The sequence below is a fragment of the Podarcis raffonei genome, chromosome 3 (assembly GCF_027172205.1).
Source record: "Podarcis raffonei isolate rPodRaf1 chromosome 3, rPodRaf1.pri, whole genome shotgun sequence".
In the NCBI taxonomy this organism is placed as follows: Eukaryota; Metazoa; Chordata; class Lepidosauria; order Squamata; family Lacertidae; genus Podarcis; species Podarcis raffonei.
In genome coordinates this window covers 76552517-76575750 of record NC_070604.1, presented here as the reverse complement: position 1 = coordinate 76575750, position 23234 = coordinate 76552517, and the positions used below count along the sequence as shown (strand labels likewise).

At 43.0% G+C, this 23234-nt stretch overlaps 1 protein-coding gene across 1 annotated transcript in view; it reads right to left on the bottom strand.

Annotated features, from left to right (window-relative positions):
* PGBD5 (piggyBac transposable element derived 5) overlaps nt 1–23234 on the bottom strand; it is a 69480-nt gene that overhangs the window by 29459 nt on the left and 16787 nt on the right. The window contains exon 2 of the mRNA XM_053382483.1: nt 1472–1899. Coding sequence (XP_053238458.1) covers nt 1472–1899 — 428 coding nt within the window. The remainder of the gene's footprint in view (nt 1–1471; nt 1900–23234) is intronic.

The following is a 23234-nucleotide window of genomic DNA, read 5'->3' as shown; positions in this document are numbered from 1 at the left end:
CTTTGCAAGCACAACTTGTATTCCTTGCCATTTAAATTTGGCACCAAATGCAAGCCATGCTGCTTCAGTAGGGAGGTGTGCGTGTCAAACCCATCTGCTCTCCACCTGTGGAGGGTTGGCCACAACTGAATCCTCTCCACCAGCTGAAAGTAGTTCCTCACACTTGCTCCAGCCTCTGAGGAAGGGCCATGGGTGGTTCCTTCCTCAGAATAAGGCATTCTAGGCTCTAAGAGCATTTGCCTAGCTGCTGCGGTTTGTCACCGCGGCTAGAAATGTTGTTTTATTTGGGAAAGAAATGTTAAAGTAACAGCATCTTTAGATTTTTGTGGCGGTGGAGGCAGTGGAGAAGACACTTTCCCAGTCTTCTTATTAATATATCTCTGGTGGCTAATTCTCACACCCGATGCTGCAGTCATCAAGTGGGGATAAAACACATTCCACTCTTTAGTCAGCAGAATATTCTCTCAGATCTCACTAACAGCCTTCCAAGAATATTCTTCACTTACAAAGCATGCTATACCTTCATATTGGAAAGGGTTAACATTTAATGCTGGGTTCCAGTCTTCAATTCAATTAAACAATTAGCCATAAAGAGAAATAGTACAGATACAAGCTGAATTAATTTATCCCTCTGATTCACCACCTTCCAAAATGAAAACCAGTAGCTCCTACTGGCTAATTCTTTTGGTTTATTGGTGACTGGTTTCATCTTAATTTGATTACAGCTAAGCTAATCAATTTACTGAAAAGAAAGATCATATATGAACTTTAAACCTTAGTAGCATGGCTTATTTTGTGACTGAATTAAGTGCCTGCCTTAGCTCAGGATAGATTTGTACATACTTATCTTGATGTACCACAAAACTGTATGACATGCATTCACAAACACACCGCTGCACATTCATGCTTTGCACTGCTGGGAGTGTGTGCTAAATGTGCACTTGAAAAAATTCTTTTTTTAATTTATTAAATTTATTAAATTTCTATACTGCCCTTCATCTGAGGATCATAGGGCAGTTTACAATGTTAAAACACGAAAAGTGTAACATAGTAAAAGTAATAATCTCAGCGGCCTCTTACATGATTCACTTTTATTTTGTATTATGAGAACCTATTACATTAATCTGCTGTTTACAGTAGTACCTCAGTTTTCGAGCATCGGAAGCTGAACGTTTCGGTTTTCGAACGCTGAAAACCCAGAAGTAATTTCTTCCATTTTCAAACACACCTTGGAAGTCAAACGGCTTCCGCTGCATTTTTTTCAATTTTCTCAGTGGAAATTGCAGGTGGCCTTTGTGCCTCTGTTTTCTAACATTTCGGAAGCCGACTGGTCTTACATTCGAAAACTGAGGTACCACTGTATCAGGAAAGTTGGATATATTTATGTTCTGCAGCTTTGGTATAAAAGAGCTTCTGACATACCAGCATGGAGTAACCAAAGATCTCCCACAGCCAAGGAACCATATCTCACCTGGGTTTGGGAAGGCTTAAAGGCAGAGTCAAAGCTGTGTTGCAGGGAGTCCAGAAAGGGCTGGATTTTGTAGAGGCCATGCGTAGTCTGACTGGAACGGAAGGCCACAATATGGAAGTACTTGAGGATCTTCTCAAATCTCGGCTGAGTCATGATCAGTGCTATGCTCTTGTTGCTATAGAAACCACTACTCCAGATGCTGAGTACAGACTCGCAATGGTGAGTGCTGGTGGATATCATGTACGCGAGGAAAGCCTTGATTTCTGTCAGAGTGACGTCTACCCAGGCATCATCACTCCCAAACCGCTCCTGGTACTTCTTGGCATACATATTGGTTTGCACAACCACGTTCTTCAGCAAGTTGTCAGGGACAAAAAGTTGGAAGAAGTCCATGGCACTGGCAGTTGGTGGCATTTTGCGAGTGGGGCCTAGAAAACACAAAAAGAAACAGGTTGTTCTCATTTCCTTAGTAAGGGAACTGAGAAGTAGCAGTTAGGCCATCTGGCCCATGGACACTCAAATTCAGAGCTGTTTTCTTACTAGACATATCGTAATCAGTAGTCAGAGCAACATTAAAGGTAAAGGTAAAGGGACCCCTGACCATTAGGTCCAGTCGCGGACGACTCTGGGGTTGTGGTGCTCATCTCGCTTTATTGGCCAAGGGAGCCAGCGTACAGCTTCTGAGTCATGTGACCAGCATGACTAAGCCGCTTCTGGTGAACCAGAGCAGCACACAGAAAAGCCGTTTACCTTCCCGCTGGAGCAGTACCTATTTATCTACTTGCACTTTGTGCTTTCGAACTGCTAGGTTGGCAGGAGCAGGGACCGAGCAACTGGAGCTCACCCCATCGTGGGGATTCGAACTGCCGACCTTCTGATCGGCAAGCCCTAGGCTCTGTGGTTTAACCCACAGTGCCACCCATTTAACAGGGTACAACATTGTACCCTATTAAAAAGAAGAAAAATAAATAATTTTTCAGGGCAATCCAAATTTTGTGCCACGGAAAGCTGGATTTTGTGGTATAAAAGATGCAGATTCAGCATGTTAACATAGCAGACAATCTTATTTTGTATAATTTAGTCACATTTTTTGTTCTGCATCATCTTTTCTGAACATATATATAAGAACATAAGAGGAGCACTGCTGGATCAAACCAAAGGCCCATCAAGTCCAGGTCTATCTAATCTAATTTTCGCAGTGGCCAGTCTATGTGAAGCCCACAAGCAGGATGTAAGCATGATAGCACTCCCCTGATCATGAACCCTACTATTCAAAGCCATTCTGCCTCCTATACTGGAGGAAATATACAGCCAACATATATACTGGCTTCTCTTCCATTTCTGGCTTTGCTAGATATTGAAGGGGGAAGAAACTCCACCCTCAACTGCTAAAATATGCAGCATGATCACTACTCCTATTTATTTATTTTATGCATTTATATACCACCCTTCAGCCAGATGGTTTGTAGGGTTGTCTACAGCAGAACAACAACAAAAAAAAATCTAAAATCTGAATCAAAATCAAGAAGAAAAAGCATCCCAATAAAAACAAGTCTACAGCATGTAGTCTGAAGTGAGTTTCACTAAGCTCAAAAAGTAGAATCAGCCTCATATAACCAGCAGATCTAGTTAATGCATGAAGGAGTTAAGAACATTGAATAAGTTGGTTGCCTAGACTTAGCTAAAAGGAGGCATTTTTTAAGCCTATATTTCCACGCTTTACTTTCCTGCATGTTTTGTGATTTTAAATCTCTGCTGGGGTTTTCTCATCAAGAGAGAATTTGCCCCCAAACCTGGATCTAGGCATCCAGGGAATTCTCCTTTTATCCTTTACTAAACTGTTAAATAACCCACAAAAGTGAGTCGGTTTAGGAATGGAGACTTTTTCGAGTGCCCCTTTGACTTCTGATATTTCAGTGCACATTGCTCATCTACTTTCAACTCTGCCTTTCCAGACATAAGGACTAAAAACTTGGTTTGAAGGGCTGCCAGAGGACAACCCTTTATTTGAAGGGTTTCTCTCTTTGGTCTAAGTCCAGTTTAAAGATAAACAATGACAAGAAGGGGGAAACCAACGACAGTTAGCATGTGGGGAGCAAACTGAGCCAGTGCATGGGTTACTTGGTTACATAGTATAGTTGCATATATACAGATATATTATCAACCTTTTTAAAAAAGATGGCAGAATGGATTGTGGAAACTATCAAGGGATCTTTTTATTAGCTGCGGCCAGCAAAATTCTTGCAAGGATCTTAACAAACCATCTCCTAACTATATTCAAGGCTACCCTTCCTGAATCTCAAAATGGTTTTCGACCTTCTAGGGGGACAGTGGACATGATTTTCACTGCTCGACAGCTTCAAGAAAAATGTAGAGACCAAAGCCAACCCCTGTATATGGCATTTATTGACCTGACCAAGGCCTTCAACACTGTAAATCATAATGCCCTGTGGACTCTCCTTCTCCTCAAGAGGAGTCTGGCCCTTTCAGAGTACAGTAAGTCTTCTGCCCGTCCAGAGAGACCCCACTTCTTCTTTCCAAGCTCACATCATCCCTACATTCTCTTCACTCTTTTTCTCTGTGTGGTGATCTATATTAGTCTCTATGGTTGTCTTTCTCTTCATTTCCTGTTCCTCCTCACCCCAGCCAGCTGTTGAAGAGATTAAGAAAGGGCCCACAGGGTCTGCGGAGCTGGACCATTCCTCAGACCATGCAAAGTTATGCCATATCTAAGGGCTGAACTTGATTCACATAACAGTTGAGTGTTAACACCAGCATGTCCTCTTCCAGACTTGGGTCACCAGGGCAAATCATCTGAAAACTCTGTCATGGTCTCGGATAGATGTTTATACCATATTTGCCCAGCAATTCAGGGTGTTATCACACATCCATCAGCATTAGGAATACAGATAAAGGTTTTTTTAAAAAAAAGGTAAAGGACCTCTGGATGGTTAAGTCCAGTCAAAGGTGACTATGGGGTTGCGGCGCTCATCTTGCTTTCAGGTCAAGGAAGCTGGCGTTTGTCCACAGACAGCTTCCCGGGCCATGTGCCAGCATGACTAAACCGCTTCTGGTGCAACGGGACACCGTGACAGAAACCAGAGCACATGGAAACACTGTTTACTTTCCCACTACAGTAGTACCCATTTATCTACTTGCACTGGTGTACTTTCGAATTGCTAGGTTGGCAGGAGCTGGGACAGAGCAATGGGAGCTCACCCGGTCACGGGGATTTGAACCGCCAACCTTCTGATTGGCAAGCTCAAGAGGCTCAGTGGTTTAGACCACAGCACCACCCACGTCCCTATTACGAATACAGCAGTGATACAGGGAGATGGTATCTGGCCCTTCGGCATTTATCATTTTGGGTTGCATCTATATGTAAAATCAATTTACTTTGCTTCGAAGATACAGATAATGAAGTTTCCCCAAACAGCAAATTTTCATTCATAATGCACAGCACCAAAGGCCAAAGAAATGAAATAAATATAAAAAAGTACATGCTAGAACTTTCAGAAAACCAGGTTGGTATAGAATATTCCATTATTATGATTTTTTGCACAATTATATTTTCAGCAGCTAGCACTCTTTAAAGTGCAATTTTTCTGAGAAGTGATTATGTTAAAGTGGTACTCATTTATTCAACAGACGCATTTCCTGAGTGCAGTTATTTCTATGTATCTGCATTAATGCTCAAAAATATTTTTCCTCCTAATGTAATATAAGGGCATAATCCTCCCCAGCACAGGTAAAGCTTAACCCATTGTGGGCAATCAACACAGGCCTTATCTCTTGCCCCTTCTTCAGTTTTGAACAGCAAGAAGCAGCAAGAAACACATAATAACCCACCAGCCATGGGACCCTGGCCTGCAAGTTATTCTACAAGCAACTTGTTTGGCTGGGGCTCTGAAAAAGAAAGGAAACAGGCAAGACAAAAGGTGTGCCTGAGTTCTGGCCAGTGCGCTACAGCTTGTGTGTCTCCATATATGTCTTTTCATGCCCTCCAATGATCAGGCAGGGGAAGACTGAAAAATTGTATTCTGTTGCTTCATATATTGCTGAACCTGTTCAGGTTACTGTGTGTGTGTGTGTGTGTGTAGGTATTTTGAACTTGCAAATGAAGCAATGCTTCTTTTCATGCTACCCAACAGATGTTTGAGTCCTTTCCAGCCTCCCCCATGCAAAATTCACCCAGCTGTGGTCAGCATTAAGTCACTTGCTATTGAAGTCTCTGGTGATTTAAATTCTGGAATAGACATGGCAGGAGTCTGGTATGCCTGTACTCGGCACACTGTGTTCCAGCTCTGATAAGCACGACTGCTTACTGCAGGAGTCTCCAGCATCCAGAAACAGAGAACACGAGAGGAAACCACACATCCAATCTGCCAAACAGCATTACAGTTAAAAAAAAGAAGTCAGTGCGTCATAGGGAGCTTAGAAGGATGCACATTCACAAATCATCAGAGTCAATCAAATGCTGCAACAATTTTTTCCTGCAAATTAAGGTCCTGGAAGTAGTTAGTTATTTTGCGCTATTATATTGCTTTGGCCAATCACTATTTGCTTAAAAACAAGACCGAAAGCAAAGAACTTTTGCTTAGCCTCCAGGTTCTCATTGGATTTTAAAAGCACCACAGATTCTCAGTTTTTTAAATACATATGTTTTTGCAGTGATGAGCTTGGAAATAGGATGGAAACGCACCAAATCATATTTCCCAGATCAGAAGGGAATAATTTCAGAATAAAAAGAAATGCTGGTGAAGAGTGTCAAACTTTCCATTTACTGGGCTTACTCCGAAGAAAGACAGAGTCAGGTCACAGCTTTCATAAAAGAATAATAAGCTGGGCATGCTAAAAAAAATCCCAATGATTTCAGTAGCATTTAGACACACCATAGTATTTCTAGAGTGTGCTGAGATACACAATATTGTAAAAGGCCAATAATAAAGAAAACATTTTTATTTTCATCTCTGGCAAGACCCAAACCACCCCTTATTTGAATATTCCCATTTGACTATTTACCATTTCTATTTCTAGGAAGCCACTGTGAAAACAAGATGCTGGAATTGGCCTGAAGCAGCAGCCTCTTATGCTCTTATTTTGGAAACACGGCACAAATTTCCTTCTTCAAAAGCAATCTAAGTAAGGCTTCTGGGCTACAGGACATCCCAGTTTGATCTGGGGGTGCTTATGCAGATTGACCACAAGCAAAACTTATGCAGACTGTATTTCTGAGATGTGTTTGGCTTTAACAAAAGAGGTGTCCACACATTACATTCAGTGAGTGTATATACTCTGTGGACCCGTGTGTACATAATGGAAGAGTTGTACAAATCCAGTGTACACTTTCTCACACAAATACTTGCACATGTGTAGAAAGAAGTCAGCTTGCCCCTGTGTTCAGTGCAACATGTGACTAAGCCTAAACTCAGGTACACTGGAGAATTCCTATTCCCTCGTCTTTCAGCTGTGCCTAGTTGCTTCTATTTTTGCTTCTCTATGTCTGCTCATGTTCTTGAAGCTGGCGAGTGATGGTTGAAAAGAATGTGGCAGGATCACATACTCACACATTACTGCCCCCTAATCCCTACTGTGATCTCTTGTCAAACAGGTTTTTTCAAACACGGCAAAAACCTGTTTGCCAGAAGTGAGTATCTGTACCACATGCTGTGATGTCTTTCTCTCACCCCACCTTCAACAATCTGGAAAAGCTATCATCTGTCCTGCTACCTTAAATTGACAGAGCTAGACATTTCATTCACAATTATGGGTTTATACCTTGCTGAAGACCATTGTATGCAGGTAAGAAAATAGTGCTTCAAGTCCACACATTAATTTCCCATCAGGGCTCTGTGATACATGCTGAATCACATTTCAACCAGTCACAATTGCTCATAGGTGGTGCAAGGGATGCTAAAAGACCTTCGTAGCATCAGCTGTGAAAATATGCTTAGCTAAAGCTAAATCTGTTGTGTTGCATGGTGACTGGGAGTTTATGGGTAAAATGTAAGTGACATCCTGTCCCTTTGTGCCATAAAATAAAGAAATAAAACCCAGCCTATATTTCTAAGAAATATTTTCTGTTAGACCATACTCAAATCTCTTTGTCCAATAAGAACTGGGTGGGAGTGGAAGGCTATGAGCCATAGAGAATTTCCTGGCAACTGCCTATGGTTTTATTTCCTCCATTTAAAAGCCTCACAGTGATTTGATGGTCCATCAGATGGTTCCCTTCAGTAACAGTCCCAACAGCTAGCAATTAAAAGCAACCCTACACAATACATTTCCTTGAACTTTGGGGCGGCTTAATACAACAGTGAAGCTACAGAAGCGATTGGTTAATGTGTTTACAGCAGCTGGAAATATATTAGAAGCTATGCAAGATCCTAAGTGGGAGGTGAATGGGCAGTACAGTACAAGGTGGACCAAACCAATGTTCCTTTAATCGGGATTTCCCTATGGGTCTACTATGTAGCATAGTAGAAAATACATGCTAGAATATAGTTTAATCCTCATAGATTCTTAAGGTGTAAGTGGTATTTTTCTAATGGGTGCATTCTCAGCAGAGAATCAGAGGCACCCAAGCGGAAGAACACGGCTCAATAGCTGCAATTCACCTGCAGTCTAGCATGAATTCATAGTCCCTGAGGTAAAGGCTTCGGCTGGGGAAAGGAAAGAGCAATAAAAAATGCCACTCTAGCCTACATTTCTATTTATGCAGTCACTGTCAGATCCCCCTAGCATAGAATAGCTGGCAATTTGGGAGGACCCCAAATGTTTGCATTGGTCTTCAACCAGTGGGTTGCCTCAGCAGTATGGATGTGTAATTATGCGGCTGTTATATCAACCATCTTTTGGGGAAAGGAGAAAGAATAGGCAGAAGAAAGAATGGCACAGGAAGCTGACTAATACTGAATCAGACCTTTGATTCATCTAGTTTAGAAATGTGACCAAGCCAGCTGTTGCAGATGTTTCAACTACAACTCCCATCTGCCCCGGCCGGCACAGTTGGCTAGGGGTGATGGGAATTGTCCAAAACATCTCAAGAGTTTCAGATTGGCAAATGCAGGTCTACAGTGGCTTTCTTGGGTTTCAGATAAGAGCCTTTTTCCAGCTGTATCTGGAAAATGCTGGAGAGATGACAAAGGGGTGAGGGGCAAAAATGAGAAAGTTAATAAGAAGAGAAGTTTAGAGCTAGAAAATATAGGAAGGAAAACATCATGGAAGTTACAACAAGAATAATAATCCCATGTTGCTGTTTGTATTTAAATGGAGCCTTCATTTAGGAAGTTTAATGACCATTATCTATATATTTTTGTAAAACAGTGTGTGTTTGTTTACCAATACACATGGACAATCTAGCACAATACAAATCACAAACTGCCAAAAGTACATAAAACAATTCATCACAAAAATATGCTGAAAAATGTCAAAGCACTGCTGCAAACAGTCATGCCACAGTTTAAAAAAATGTTCTCATGCTACTGTTGAGGATCTAATGACTTGACAGTATGTACCTGCTACAGGTTTGCAAACAGAAGACCCAGCACTTCCAATTTCCTCATGTACATTCCACCAAAAAGAACGTTCAGAGAATATCTCTGTGAATTGGTTCTATTTTGCCAACAAACATCAAACCAGATCATATCTTTTACAGTGCTGGCAGTAAAGCAATCCACACATGGCACCTCGGGGACTATCCATTAATGAATATTTACAGTCATCTTGCACAGGCGAAGTCTGATTGCAAAAATGCATGCTCAGAATCTGATACCTGGCACTGTATCATGACCTGTAGTTGTCTTCCACAGGCTAAACATTTCAATTCTTATCTCCCTGATGTCATAAAAACAGCATTGCAGACCGAGATATGAGAACATATACAGGATAAGTCTGCTTCTTCACTAAGCTCATCTTTTCCTCATATGCAGGCATGGTCTCATTATATATATATTTATGGATTTAAACACGAAACTGAATTTCACTATATTTCCTTGTTTATAGCCTTGTGATAAACTTAAGATTTCATGCTGTGACCAGTGAATTGAGGTGGGATGTGTGGAAGGCACACAGTTGAGTGCATTTCAGGCATTAATTATATGTGCAGCTGGCTTCTGTTGCAAGTTCTGCCAATCAGTATTATCGACACCCGAACAGCCACTAAGCGGCCCACATTTTGTGCTGGTGCATTATGGATAGCAGTGTAAAGCTAGAGACAGCATAGCATTGTTCAAAACAAAAAAACATAAAGTTCCACAACTTGCACAATTATCTGGTTGAGATAATTGGGAAATGGAGGGGGGGTATCTTCATCAGATTTTAGTCTCAACTTTTTGCCACTGTGTTTTCTGCTTATCATTCTCTCTATTTCTGACATTCATGTATGAGCGCCATTCCTTATGGAATCATGATGACATCACAATCTAGAGGTGATATCAGAAGGCTTAGCGAACACGAAGATTTTTTAAAAATACAGCAAACCTTAAGGGGGAAAGCCTAGGAGCCCCACCCCACCCCACCCCGGCAAAAAAAACAGCCTAGTAAGGTGTGTGACCACAGAAAGCTGACTGTTAGATGGAAGGAAGATTGGGGGTGAGGAATGGCATATCCTGGAGTAGGGCAGATTTGATTTGACTGTAACTGTGTTCCTCTTGAAATTCAACATTTAAAATAAAGCCTCAAAATATGTGTCAGAGGACCACGACAAACCACAACATATTCAACTCAAATAATTTATTTATCAGGCCCATAAGTCATAACAACAAAGATAAATCATAAACATTCAAATGAATTCTACAATTCAATAAATCCCAATGCCATTAAAACAATCAATTACATGTTCTGTTTTGACTGGCTGCCCTTTAGTTTAAGTGAGTGATTAATAATCCCTTCCTAAAAGGTAAAAGTAGAATGTCCAGATATTTATTCAAAACGCTTATGACATTTGGACAGGACTACTATCTCATTAGAGTAGCAATAACCTTTACATATGTCTCTTTACACTGATGTGAACTAGGGATGGAAGGATCTGTCAATTTTGGTTCTCTGTTTCTCATTTTTTCCTATTTGAAATTCAGTTCTTGATATTTTACAGCCATTTGTGATTATTATTTTTTAAAAAAAGAATCTTCAAAAGAATTCATCAGTGTTTTAGTTCAAAGTTCTCCTAATAAACACATGCTTTGACTAATGTACACCTGTTTGTAAGCCATTTCCCCAATACAAAGCATTTTTGTAAGTTATTTTCACTAAAATCTTCATTTTTATGCACACTTTCCCCCAATGTATGCATTTTAGTAAACACTGATTGGAGAACTGTATCACAATATTCAGATAAGTGCAAATTTAGTAAGTTTGTTGTGCTTGGGTTTGCATATTGTTCTGGAAAGTGCAAAATTAATAGATTTGGCCTTAAATGCATATGAAATCAATTTTCTCCTCCACCCCTAGTGTGAACTGGAAATCATATACCACAGTAAAACAAGAAAAGGGCTTTGCACACAGTCAAGGTACAGAGCAGGAGATAATACAAATCAATGGGTTAACATTTCCTGTTGCTATTAAGTCAGAGACATTTGCAGGTATAACATATTATTTCCCACAATGACTTTTTAAAAAGAATCTGCTCCTTCAGCCATTGCCAGACATTGTTATACAAAGAAACAGTAGCAGCAGTACTAAGGGTCAAGCTGCTGAAATAAAAGCAATTCATGAAATTGAAGTTATCAGCTGACTGACCTGCATAACACCACTGAAAGCACTAAGGTTAATGCGTACTTTGTATGCAAAGCATAGGGCAGAGGAAAATGGGCTTTGTTAGTGAATCTCAAGAGAGACCTGTGTGAGGGGCTTTGTTCAACAACTGATTGTTAATTCATACAAAGGGGTTTTAATTTTTTTTAAAAAGCATTGGGAGAGAGGAGATCCAGATAGTCGGAAGCAGTTGCAAGCCAATGTTCCCGACTGTCTAAGAAAACAGAAGGAGCAACGCAAACTCTTTAACAAAACCTCCACAGTGATCTAACACATTTCACGCCTATCTGACTTGTGTCTTCACCAGAGAAATGCTACAGCAAGAAGTGTTTCTTTCTGCTCTCGCAACTTCCTGATTGCCTAGGGTTGGAGCCAATGTTTGTCAATTGCTCCGTGCTGAACAGCTCTAGACTAACAGCCAAGTGGAGGAAGGAACGACTAACCAAAACAGAGGACACAATTGCTGTTCCATCAGATTTCCATCCTGCCGCTTCTCAAAGGAACTCAGGACAGGAGAAGGAAACATCCCAAAACACATTTGCGTGTCGAGACCCCGCAGCCACCCCCTCGTTGGAAATAACTCACACAAGGACACAGATATTAGGTTTATGTCATTGGGGAAATTTTGGCCACAACTTTATTGAAATTACAAAATGTGAGCAGCATTGGCTTAGGCATTGATTGGACCTGACTATATCTGACTCCTGCCCATTGTGCAGGAAGTCTAGTAAGGGTAAGCCCTGTCAATGCGAACCAACTCAAGCTCCCCCTGGTGTTCCCGTCGGGGTCGTGTCAAGGCCTTAGGCCCCCAGCCGGGCTTCAGACTAGAACAACACCCCCGGATTCCTTAAACGGAATACCCTTAAGCATGGAGGGGCAGGTGATGGTCACACCTCCCCTACCTCCCCTCCCCCACACAAGGTCAAACCGCAACCCTAACAAAGTTGTGACGAGGAAGTCCTCTGGCTCGCTTCTCAGTTTAAACAGCCCTGGGCAGGCCCCCCCCCCCAGCCAGCGGATTGGCTGGCCGGGCTCTGACGTGGCCAGAATCCCCCAGGCAACGGGGAACAAAGTCCCCCGCCCCCGGTGGGGAGTGGGTGGCCACGTGGTCCACTGCAACTCCTCCCCACTGGGAAGTGGAGTGGATTTATGTGTGTGCTCTCCCCACCCCACCCCTCTCACACAATACACCACTTCCCTGAATGGTGAGAAGTTCCTGGGGCACAGCACTTACCTAGCTGAGGCTACCTATGCCCTGGAGGAAGTAAATGTGGTGCCCTCTGAATGTTGTTGGACTTGCTTCCATCAGTTCAGCCAGCATTGCCAATGGACGCAGATGATGGGAGTTGGAATCCAGCAACATCCATAGGGCACCCCACTGGCTCTCTCTGCCCCACTGCCCAACCTTCCCCAACCTAATGCTTTCCTCCAGATGTGCCATGGGTCTCGTAGTGCCAGTTAGGATGTGGTGGGAATGGCAGGATCCGTCCGAGGGGAGGAGGTTGAGGGTGGGAAAGTTCAGGCAGAATTGGAGAAGAAGGTCTCAAACTGCTGCTGCCCAACGCTTCGGTAAGGGAAAAGGACTTAGCTGAGTCAGTTCTGACTCTGCCTCCTGAAAGAGAAGCTCCCAGAGTAGTGGAAGAGTGACAGGTTAATAAAGCAGATCTGGCGGAGTTAGAGGCAAAGGGAGAGGCAGAGGACTGGACTCTGGTCTCATCACTAAAGATGCGTCATTGCACCATCGCAAACAGACTCAGCAAACCCCCATGGTAAGCACAGTACTGTATTTCCACTTGGGACAAGACTGTGAACCATTGATGTAATAATAATAATAATAAGAAGAAGAATAAAAGTAATAATAATAATATGTATACCCTGCCCATCTGACTGAGAGTATGAGTTAGCAATTATGGGATTATTCGCCTGTGGGGTATTTTGAAGGAGTGCTCCAATATCATAACTGTTCTGGCCAGAAGGGGTAAGATGGGAACCAGGGACTGGACAGGGGAGGGGGCAGTTTTAGCTGAGAATTCTTGGCTCAGGTTGAAAAATGTCCCCCCACATACACACACTTGAAAAGCTGTTATATATAGATAGCTAAACAGATTTTTGTTAAAAAGCATTTAGGGCAATGCACAGATGTTTGAAAAGCTGGATTTTGGGGAAGAAGCATTTAGGCATCTGCAAAAAAAAAAAAAAGGCAGCAGCAAACTCCAGCAACTAACAACCTGATGGGAGTCAGAATAGACTCCAGAAATAGCATTAGAGTCCCTTGGCGTCAGAACACCGCCTCTGCTAACTGCTCTCCAACAACTGCATGCAGGAGGCATAATGGAGTAGCACCTATTAAGGAGTCAGTGTTAAGGACTCAATCCTGCAGTGCAAGAATGAAAGAGGATGGGGACAGACCTGGAGACTAGTCCATTTGTGAGAACAAATGGTAGGAAAATGTTCCTATACTGTGCTGGCAGGCAGGATCAAGCATTGGGGGTCAGCATTCTTGGGCACCCCACATAAGGAGGAGACCTATTGCTGATTAATCAGACTTCCTGGTCTTGCTTCTCCTCCTCACGGGCCTTGAAACGAGAATGCATGGGGGGTGGATGGAAAACATTTTGTTTGGAGATTTTTCCATATTATTTTCCCTATCTGTTTTCAAAAAACTTGGGTGGGGGGAAGTGAGGAGGGGAACCCAATTTTTCGTCTCTACACTGGCCTGCTCTCTCCATCTGGGCATGGAGGAAAGCATAAGCAAACAGTAAGTGCAAATAGAAGGAGCAGAAGTTGCCATTGCCTACTTGCTTACCTCCCCTTTTCCTCTAGATCAGTAATCTTCAGCCTTGTCTGATTCAGAACACACCAATAACCAGTATAGGGCTGCTGGCCTCTAGAGACTGGTAGGGTGGGAGTCAGGGAGGCCAACAGTAGGTGGCGCCAAACTTAACTCACCAACTGAAAACCAATGCTGTAAGTGACAGGGGAGATCAAACACCCAGTGGAGCAAGAGCCAAAGTTAGGAAGAGAACTAATTCAGGTTCCCCCCCCTGCTGAAGTCTGTAAGGGCAACACAGAGACTAAGGATGCCCTTTTAAAATGTTTTTTTTTGGGGGGGGTGTTATTTGGTTGTTTCTTTTTTATTTTGCTTATGTATTCTGCATTTTTATATTGTAATTTTAGTCTGTGAACCATCCTGAGACCTGCAGGTATAGGGTATTATGTAAATTTAATAAATAATAATAATGAGGAGGAGGAGGAGGAAGAAGAGGCTGACAGCTGGTGCCACCCCCCCCCGATAGGCAGGTAGGGGCTGCCTGAAGATAGACTGAGGTTGATGAAGCAGTGCCCCACTTAACCTAATGGACTAGCCTCCTCTACTTTTAACTCAAACATTCATTTGGGATAGGGTTGCCATATTCTGGGGATCAAAAACTCAGACACCCCACCATCTGGACACACACACACCCCACTATCCTGCATCTCCCTCACTTGCCCCCTATCTGCCACTAACCCCTTCCTCGCCCACAGGCTCCCCTCTTCTTCCCCTTCCTCTCTTACCTTTGCTGTCTTTGGCCTCCTGCTCACAATGGGAAGGTCGCGCAAGGCCTGGCGACCAGCATGGGGCGACCAGACAAAAGGTCTGGTGGCAGCCAGGAACAACACCAGGCCTAGTGCGACCCCCAGCAGGCCACTCCAGGCCACCCGATGCATGCTATCTGTTCCAAGGCAGAGATGTACATGCCCCACCAAAAAAATAAGAACCCCCCAAACCCAGACATTTAATCCAAAATACAAACATCTGCCTGGATGGGGGTGCTGGCACCCCAAAAGAGGACATGTATGAGAAACCCTGGACATATGGCAGCCCTAATTTGGGAATCCTTGTCTTCATTTTTATTTTATTTTTTACCATATAGTGCTGCTGTTGAGACACACCTTTCATCAGGCCATGACCTGGAGATGAGCCCTGACCAACCAGCTGAAGACCAGTGCTCTAGGTGGTGAGGTAAAAGGTAAAGGACCCCTGGACGGTTAAGTGAAGGTCTTTCCTTTCAAGTGACACAGAAGGATGCTGAACCAAAATTGTCTTCCTTCCATCTCTGATGCTGTCATCACGCAGCGATCCCAAGGGTACAAAAGTGAATCTCATCATAGCAGAGAAGTTAAAATGCAAAACATGCCAGGTGTATAATGAGCTTCTGATTAATGCAATGCCACTTAAAAATGGCACCATTAAAATTATAATAAGCTCCACACCTCTTTTGTGTAGAATGTTTGCTATACTCTAAAGGATCCCTGAAATTTTTAACTTGAGGTTGCTATGCTGAAGAAAACACATTCTATGTATTCTAGCAAAGAACAGCGTTTTATCTAAAAGTCACTCACATGTCCGCCTGCAATACTAAACACCAACCATCTCTGCTCAGTCTCAAGATGGTGATATAAGAAATAAGTCCAGCCACTAATTTCTCAGGAGCTCTTTCACTCATTTTCAATTCCCTTTAGCTCCTAAATGCTCCTCTGCTTGAGCAAACATGAAATAAATGAGACCTGGAGGCCTATTAATGCCCTGACAGATACATGTTAGAGGGTTGTCATAAAATGGGCTGGTGGGTGGGAAAAGCCATGTAAAGTGTCTTGTGTTGTTTCCAGGAAGGATTGGAATTGAAAAGGAAAGGAAAAGAATCGTGAAATCCCATTCAGCTTTTGTGCTTCTTTGAACCACCCACCTTCCTCATGTCCCTGTTCTCTCACCTCCTATTCTGATTCTCGTTTCATCTGCATCTTTATCGGAGTCTGTTTGCAATGCCTTCCCTCCTACATCTTCTCTGCCCATCTGTTCTCTTCTCCACATTTGCCCTATTTCTCGAAACAGGCCAACTCCAATTCAGGGGCCCCTAATCCCTAATGAAGACCCTGATGTCTTCAAATGGACTCCTAGAGATAAAAGGGAGGAAAGGGCATTTCAAAGGAGGCACAGCTGATTCCACAGATTTTATGCCGAGTCAGAGGAGCAGCATTAAATAAAGTGTTCTGTCTGCCAGATTTTAACTGAATGATCACATTCATCAGTCAGGTCAATATTATTTATGATCTGGAGAGGAGATAAATGCTATTTCAGATCTGGCTATTTATAATACCTTACAAATCTCTGGGAATAGACCATCTTCAATCTCTTTGACGTTGTCCGCGGGTATCTTCAGGATGTTGTGTTAATGCCGAAGATAATAAAGGTAATATTTCATTATCTTTGAGAAGTGAGACGGGCCAACATTCAAAGAGAGACACACACACACAGTCATGAGAATGTAGTGCACTCATTATCATTGCTAGTAGAGCACACAGAAGACCATTCAAAAGTGGCACCACCCATTTTCTGTCTAAATTGGTTCAGACCCCTCGGCCACTATCGTTCTCGGGATTCTACTACCTCATTCTGAGGTGTGTGCATATGGACTGCACACCTGCAGTGCTCAAATCACAGGGAGGTCAGATGGTACCACCCTCCTTTTGAGGTGAGTCCCCAAAGTCCTGTTTGTTTGTTTGTTTGTTTGTCTGTTTGTTTGTTTTTAAAAAGCTCCAGAGATGGAAAACTTTGGTTTAAATTGAATGGATAGGACTTGTGAGTTTCATTTTGGACCCTCCTTACCTCTTCCCTCATAATTCAAGTACCGGGCTGTGATGTGACCCAGCAGAAGTAAGGAAATTTGAATTTTCCACACCACAGATAATCCACAGATAATTATATAATGTAATTAGATGATTATATTATCTGCTCCAGGGGCAGTGGCATCTTGAAGGGCAACCTTGTACTGTTCAGTTACGGAAAATATGCAACGAAAGTTGTGATAGTGGACAACAAATTAACGTTTATGTTTTCATTTTGTAAAAAAACCAATAAATTAACTTTGAAGCGGGAAGCTGGGGGATGCCTGAAGAGGACCTAAATCAGCCCTAGATCTGCTTCACGGCTTTTCAAGCAAAGGTCACATTCACACCATACATTTAAAGCATACAACTTCCACTAGGATTCTTAACCTGGGAACCATAATTTACCCCTCACAAACTTAGAATTCCCAGCAACCTGAACAGACTAGAGTTCCCAGAATTAAGGGGGTGTGTGCTTTCAGTGTATTGTGTGGATGTGTCTGTAAGCAACTGAGACTGCTACAAGGCTGAGGGCTCACCAAAACTTCCCTTTCTCCTGTGATTTCTTCTGCTTGTCACACAGTTTCTAGGCAGGGGTTCGAGAAGTTTTTCTTTCGTCCTGCCACTTTTGTTCTGATTCAGCCGTCAACCGTAGGTTTTGTCAGGGAAAGTGGTGGGACAAAAAGGAAAGCCTCTTGGACTCTGTGCCTTAGAAATCACAACTTGTAGTCTGGATGAGCCCTTACAATGCCAGACCTGCTTTTGCTGCTCCTTTAGGTTGTTTTTCTTCTTCTTTTGAACCTCCTTCCTTCAAATGAGTTAGTTTAAAATACCTTTTGAACAAAGTAGAAGACAGCAAAGATCCCAGGCTGTATCTGCTAGCCTTCCCCCAGCCGAAGGCAATCTTTATAGGAACAGCATAGCAAGAAAATCATCAAAGGTAAAGAGAAGAAACAAGCCAGAGCTCCACAGGGGTTTTGGGTGCCTCTTTTTATATTATTGACCTTTTTTATTGCTTTTGTGTATTCTCTCTTTTTTTTTCTTGAGATTTTCAGTATGAGGCTCAAAAGAAATTTCTTGGTTAAGCAATAATTTTCTCAACTAAGCCTTTTATAGTTTTATATATATATTGCTGACCATTATCTCCCCAGAATAAACTAACAAGCAGCACCTGCTGTCTCCATTCACCAGCTTCAGCTTTGAGGGAGCTTTCCGCTTCCTTACAATGAAATGGCCTGAATGAGCAACACTGTTTCTTTCAAGCTGGGGAATGGCTGCGGAAATCTCTGTTCCAGGGATTGGACTTGCATCATTTGGGAACTCTCTAGTTACCACACCGGTTCCTCAAGCCAGGGGTGGAGGAAGGAGGGTGCGGTGGGTGCGGGCCACCATGGGTGCCACCACTAAGGGGGTGACAAAATGCTGGGTGGCACTCACCGCAGGGCCTTCAGCGCACCCGAGCCTAGAGTCTCTCCTGGGAGAGACACGGTGGCTTGGGTGTGCGCAGGCTCTGCGCTGCCCAAATGGTCCGCCCGCTGCCTCCCCCCCCCCCAGCTATAGGGCAGCTGAGTGGGAGGAGGCAAGCAGACTCCAGAGGCCCCACAGTGCGCCATGCCCCGCCCCATGGGAGCTGTGTGCCGCCCCAGGCACCCGAGTGGCTTCCTCCCCCACTGCCTCAAGCTGCAGTGTTAGTTGTGGAGAAGGGAGAATGCTCAGGACTAGCACTGGGAGATATATAAACATATTGTCCAAAACCAGTTTGAAGTCCATATCGTTATGTCTGTTTCATTATTTTTGACCTAGCAATATATTGCAAATCATGGTGTGTGTGTACGCTATGCAAAAATCACAATGAGCACATATATCCATAATCAAGGCCCTTTTTGCCACAGAAGGCTATGGAGTGGTAGAGATTGGTGGATTTCTCTTGAAGCTTTAGATGTTTGTTTCTTTTTACTCATAATTCATTTCCGAGGTAAGATGGCCATTGACACAAATGTGAGCATCTGCTCACAGGGTGCTCCTGCCAAAGAAGTGGAAGGAGATGGTCTCTGCCAATTCTGCCTTCCTCTTACAGCTTCTTGGAGAGCTGCTCTGAAGAACTGAGGAACCCTCTGGGACAGCATGGAAGATGCAAGGGGAAGGGGGGAATGGAAATTGTCTTCTTCCGCTTCCACACTTCCTCCAACAAGTGCTGGTTCTCAGTCCCTTCTGCCTTTCCATTTGCAGAAGGTGTGCTCTGGATCTAACCCATTGTATATGTGCATTCTGCAGAATTAAATCACACTTCATGTCAATGGCTCTAAATGGACCACTTCCAACACACACACACACACTGCAGATTATATAGCATCTTCCTTTCATTTTGTACAATGAATCTGCCTCCCACCCCCAGTCCCCACCCCCACGCACTTATTCCATCATCCACATCTCTATGGGGTCTTTGTTCTTTGTTTGCTTTCTGTTGTTCCATATTTGAACACACATATTTGGAGCATGGCTCCAAGGAGATCTGTGAGACACATATATGGATTTAAGAGAGAGAGAGAGAAGAAAATTGGACATCATAAAACCAGGGGGGCGGGGAGGATTCTTGTGCTCAGTTGGCAGCTCCACCTAGGAGATTTTTTTTTTCATATGATGATGGTGTAGCAACTGTTCAGATTTGTGTTTGTCAATTTTTTTAACTACTTTCACAAAAAATAAAGTTTACAAATGTGGTTTGGGATTACTGTACTGATGGAGGGAATTAGAGGTACTCTCTTCCATGAAGCAATTCTAAATAAGCTTGAAGAAGGAAGCCCTATTCTAAAATGGAGGGCAATGAGATGGTAAATGACAGATGTCACTCCGAGTAGGTCAGTAGTCTTTCCTCGTCGTGAGAGGTGCTCAAGAGGGAACAGGGGGGCAAGTGAAACAATAAGCTTGCACAAACAAAACAATATCTCATTATTTTCCCAGGCCTGATTAACTGAATTCTCTTTTTTGAGATTTCCAAAAATTATATTTACTAATAACAACATGATCTCATCTAATCCAATATCCAGGTCACAATCTACAACCAACTTCTGGTATGACAGAAGATTGTTTCAGCAGAAGGTTTTCATTATTACATTCCTGTTTTCTTAACCACAGGGCCACCTGAATCTGATGTAAACTCCCTTGGTAACCACAGAACGTTTTCTCATTTCTTCTGATACAGAAAACTGACACTTAGAATCTTCAAGAAAATGCTCTTTTTATGGCCTGGTAATTTTCCACTCAGGTTTCTATAAGTATCATAGCTGGGTTCCTTACGCCTGCAAAATTGAATAAGCTTACATGCAGGTATATATGTTGCCCTAAAATGCATAAATCATAACACTTTGCCTACAATTCTTCTGCCATTTCCTTGTGACTCTTGGTATAAATAGGATCTCTGGTGTGCAGAGCAAATTTGTGCACATAAAAACAAGGCTTCCAGCTTCAGTACAAGCAAAATATTAACCTGCTTCATTTTAGGGCATTAAGAGCTATCAATCTAGTCCTGAAAATATTAATTCTTCTAACCTTGTCCTAAAACTGCCAAACAGCTTCATTAAGACTCCTGAGAGGTATATGCCTAGGATTAGATGACCCCAGGCTCCTACATACATGAGATCCCAGGCTGCTATTTAAAATCTCAGACATACACATATGGAGATTCCAGCCTTGCTCTGCGCAGCTAGGCCTTGAAACACACATTCATCTTCAGAGCTGAATTGGAGCCTGTGACGGAAAAATACTGTGCAAGTTACTGTGCAGCTACCAAAGAACACAGCAAAGACTGTTTTGGTTTAGGCTTCCCAGCTGATGCTAAGAATGAGGTGGAGAATGCTCAGTCATCAGCAGTTACTCGTGCACAAAACAGCACCTGCAGCGATAAGAGAATGTTCTTCCTCAGCGCTCCTCAATTTTTAAAGAGCAGCAATTCTACAAAGGTGCCGCACATGACCTCACATTCCTGGAAGATGGTACACATGACCCAAAGTTCATAGGCAACATGCAGACTTTAGGACAGAAGAATGTCATGGGCTAGATATTCCCATAGCAAAAAGTAAAGGAATTGGGGCAAGTGGAAACCTTACCTTTCCTAAGAAAATGGTGGTGTCATCCTACAGAAGTATAAGAAGCCAGGAAAGTAGATTTGTGGTCTGTGATGTTGTTTTGCTTTGGATTCTTCACCAGAACCAAGGGACTAAGGACTTTGATTTTGCTGGTGAATGGAGAATTCAACCCTGTTCCCAACCATCTGTGGTGAAATGGCACTGTCTCAACTTGATCCAGCCATAGCCTACCCCCTATCAGCCCAATTTGGTTCAGGGTCCAGACTTTGGACAGAGCACAGGCCTCCTACAAACCCAATAGGAAATTTAGTGGTGCTGCCATCTGTATCAACTGGTCCAAAAGAACTGGACACAGTTCTAGAGAGAACTTAGAGTTGTGTGTAAATCCAGGTTACAGTGACGACACAGAGAGCAGCAAAGTACCCTCCTGAAGATCAATAGTTCCAGGACACTCAAGCAAGGAAGCTAAGGTATGCAAGCTGTGTTGGAAAAAACGATTAGGTTGTAAAATAACATTAGCATTTGGATCAAGAGAGCAATTTGGTACTATTAGTCCCATCCATGTACATATTAGAGGGCCTTGCTCAGAGAAGCTTCCCTTCTAAATGTTGAAGGCACCAGGGGAGCAAAGAGAGACGAGGAAAGGGTGAAGCAAGGGTTTCACCCATATAGCCTTAATTCTCATGTGCGGGTTTTGTTCTGGGCTGGTTTGTTTTGCTGTTGTCCGAATGTGCAGCAGTTTGGCAGAGGTCCAGCAAACAAGCCTAATGAGCCATGCTGTTTTTCAGTGAAATCCGCTTTGCTCTAAGACAACTGTGTTCTCTTTTGGGGAACAGGTGCGTCTAAGTCCTGCTTTCCAAGCAGGTCTTTCTCAGAAAGCAGCTGCTTTTTTGCTTGTTTATTTTGGAAGCAGGGGTAATTGGATAGTTGGTTCCCAAGAAGCAGGATTCTGCATCTCTTCCACCGCTCGCCCCTTTAATGGTTCTGCTTGGAACAGTGGTGCCTGGGAGGCAGTTTCTGCAAAATACTGTAGAGGAAAATGAGGGGCAGGTGGGGCTTGTCAACCTGGGAAGGTAGCCCATCTAGGACAAGGAAAGTCTAATCCTAAACCTCGGCTGCCTTGTGGGGTATCATTGGGAGAATAAACCCTACACAAATCCAGAGTGAAATTGCTAAGGTGGTTGGATGGTGCCATATATGCCTCCTTCTGGCAACTCCTGTAGGCAAGCTGGTGCCAAACATATTTCTCTGCTTTCCTTTGGGAAACATCAGTGAGGCTGGGAGAGAGGTCTTGTCGTTTGGGCAGCCCAGGACCTCCATACACACTGCCCAGGCTTGCGCCCCAGAGAAGTCACTTCCATGCTGCTAACACAGCGGTTTGACCTCACCCCTGGAGGCACACTCCATTGTCTCTCAAGACATATGGATACCAGCAACAACTTTTGAGTAAACATGGGCTGAGTTGAAGTTGCTCAGTGGAAGGATGTAGCACAGGAAGAGTAAGGGAACCGGCCACCATCAAGGAAAACCGAGAAATCTTTGACAGGCAGTCATTCCAGTTTTCCTACTGTAACTGCCCCAGCTACACATTTCCTGAAGGGGTAAGAATTTCCTCTCCAGGAGCAGTAAAAAGGAAGCAGCATTGATGAATAAAGTCAGGTTTCTAGCTGCAGTCATTAGCACATTTCAATCTTCCATTCAAATTGTTAGCAAAGGCGGGATCACAGGAGGAAGACTGTGGCATTCCAATATTTCAGTTTGTTGCTGAGTCAGTGCCCAGAGAAAATGAGTGGCAATTCTCCTTTTGAAAACACCATTTTTTATTTATGTGGCACTCAGACAGAACCCCAAGTGGCTGTTGTGACTCACATATCTTCTTTTACTGGAGAGCCAAGAAGAGTCGCAGTTACTACCTAGCACAGTGCTCCTCCTTTTTAAAAGAATCACAGTGGAAATGTCTGGTCATATGCCATAGAACAAAGGCCAGGGTCCCACAGAAATCAATGAGATTTACTCTTAAGACCTCAGTGCTGCAAGTCAGTCCTTTTTTGTGATTTATGAGAAGATGAAAGGAACCATCTGACGAAAACAATAGTGGAAGAAGCTGAATTTCTACAGACTATACCTGCTGAGAATGGAATTCCACTAACTGGGTAGAAGGGGGATATCATGTTTGATTATGTCCCTTTATTATTATTAAATTTATTGGACACTTTTTCATACCACAGGCAATTTAAAGTGACTTTACAGAAAAACAAGCAAACAAAATAATAAATTCA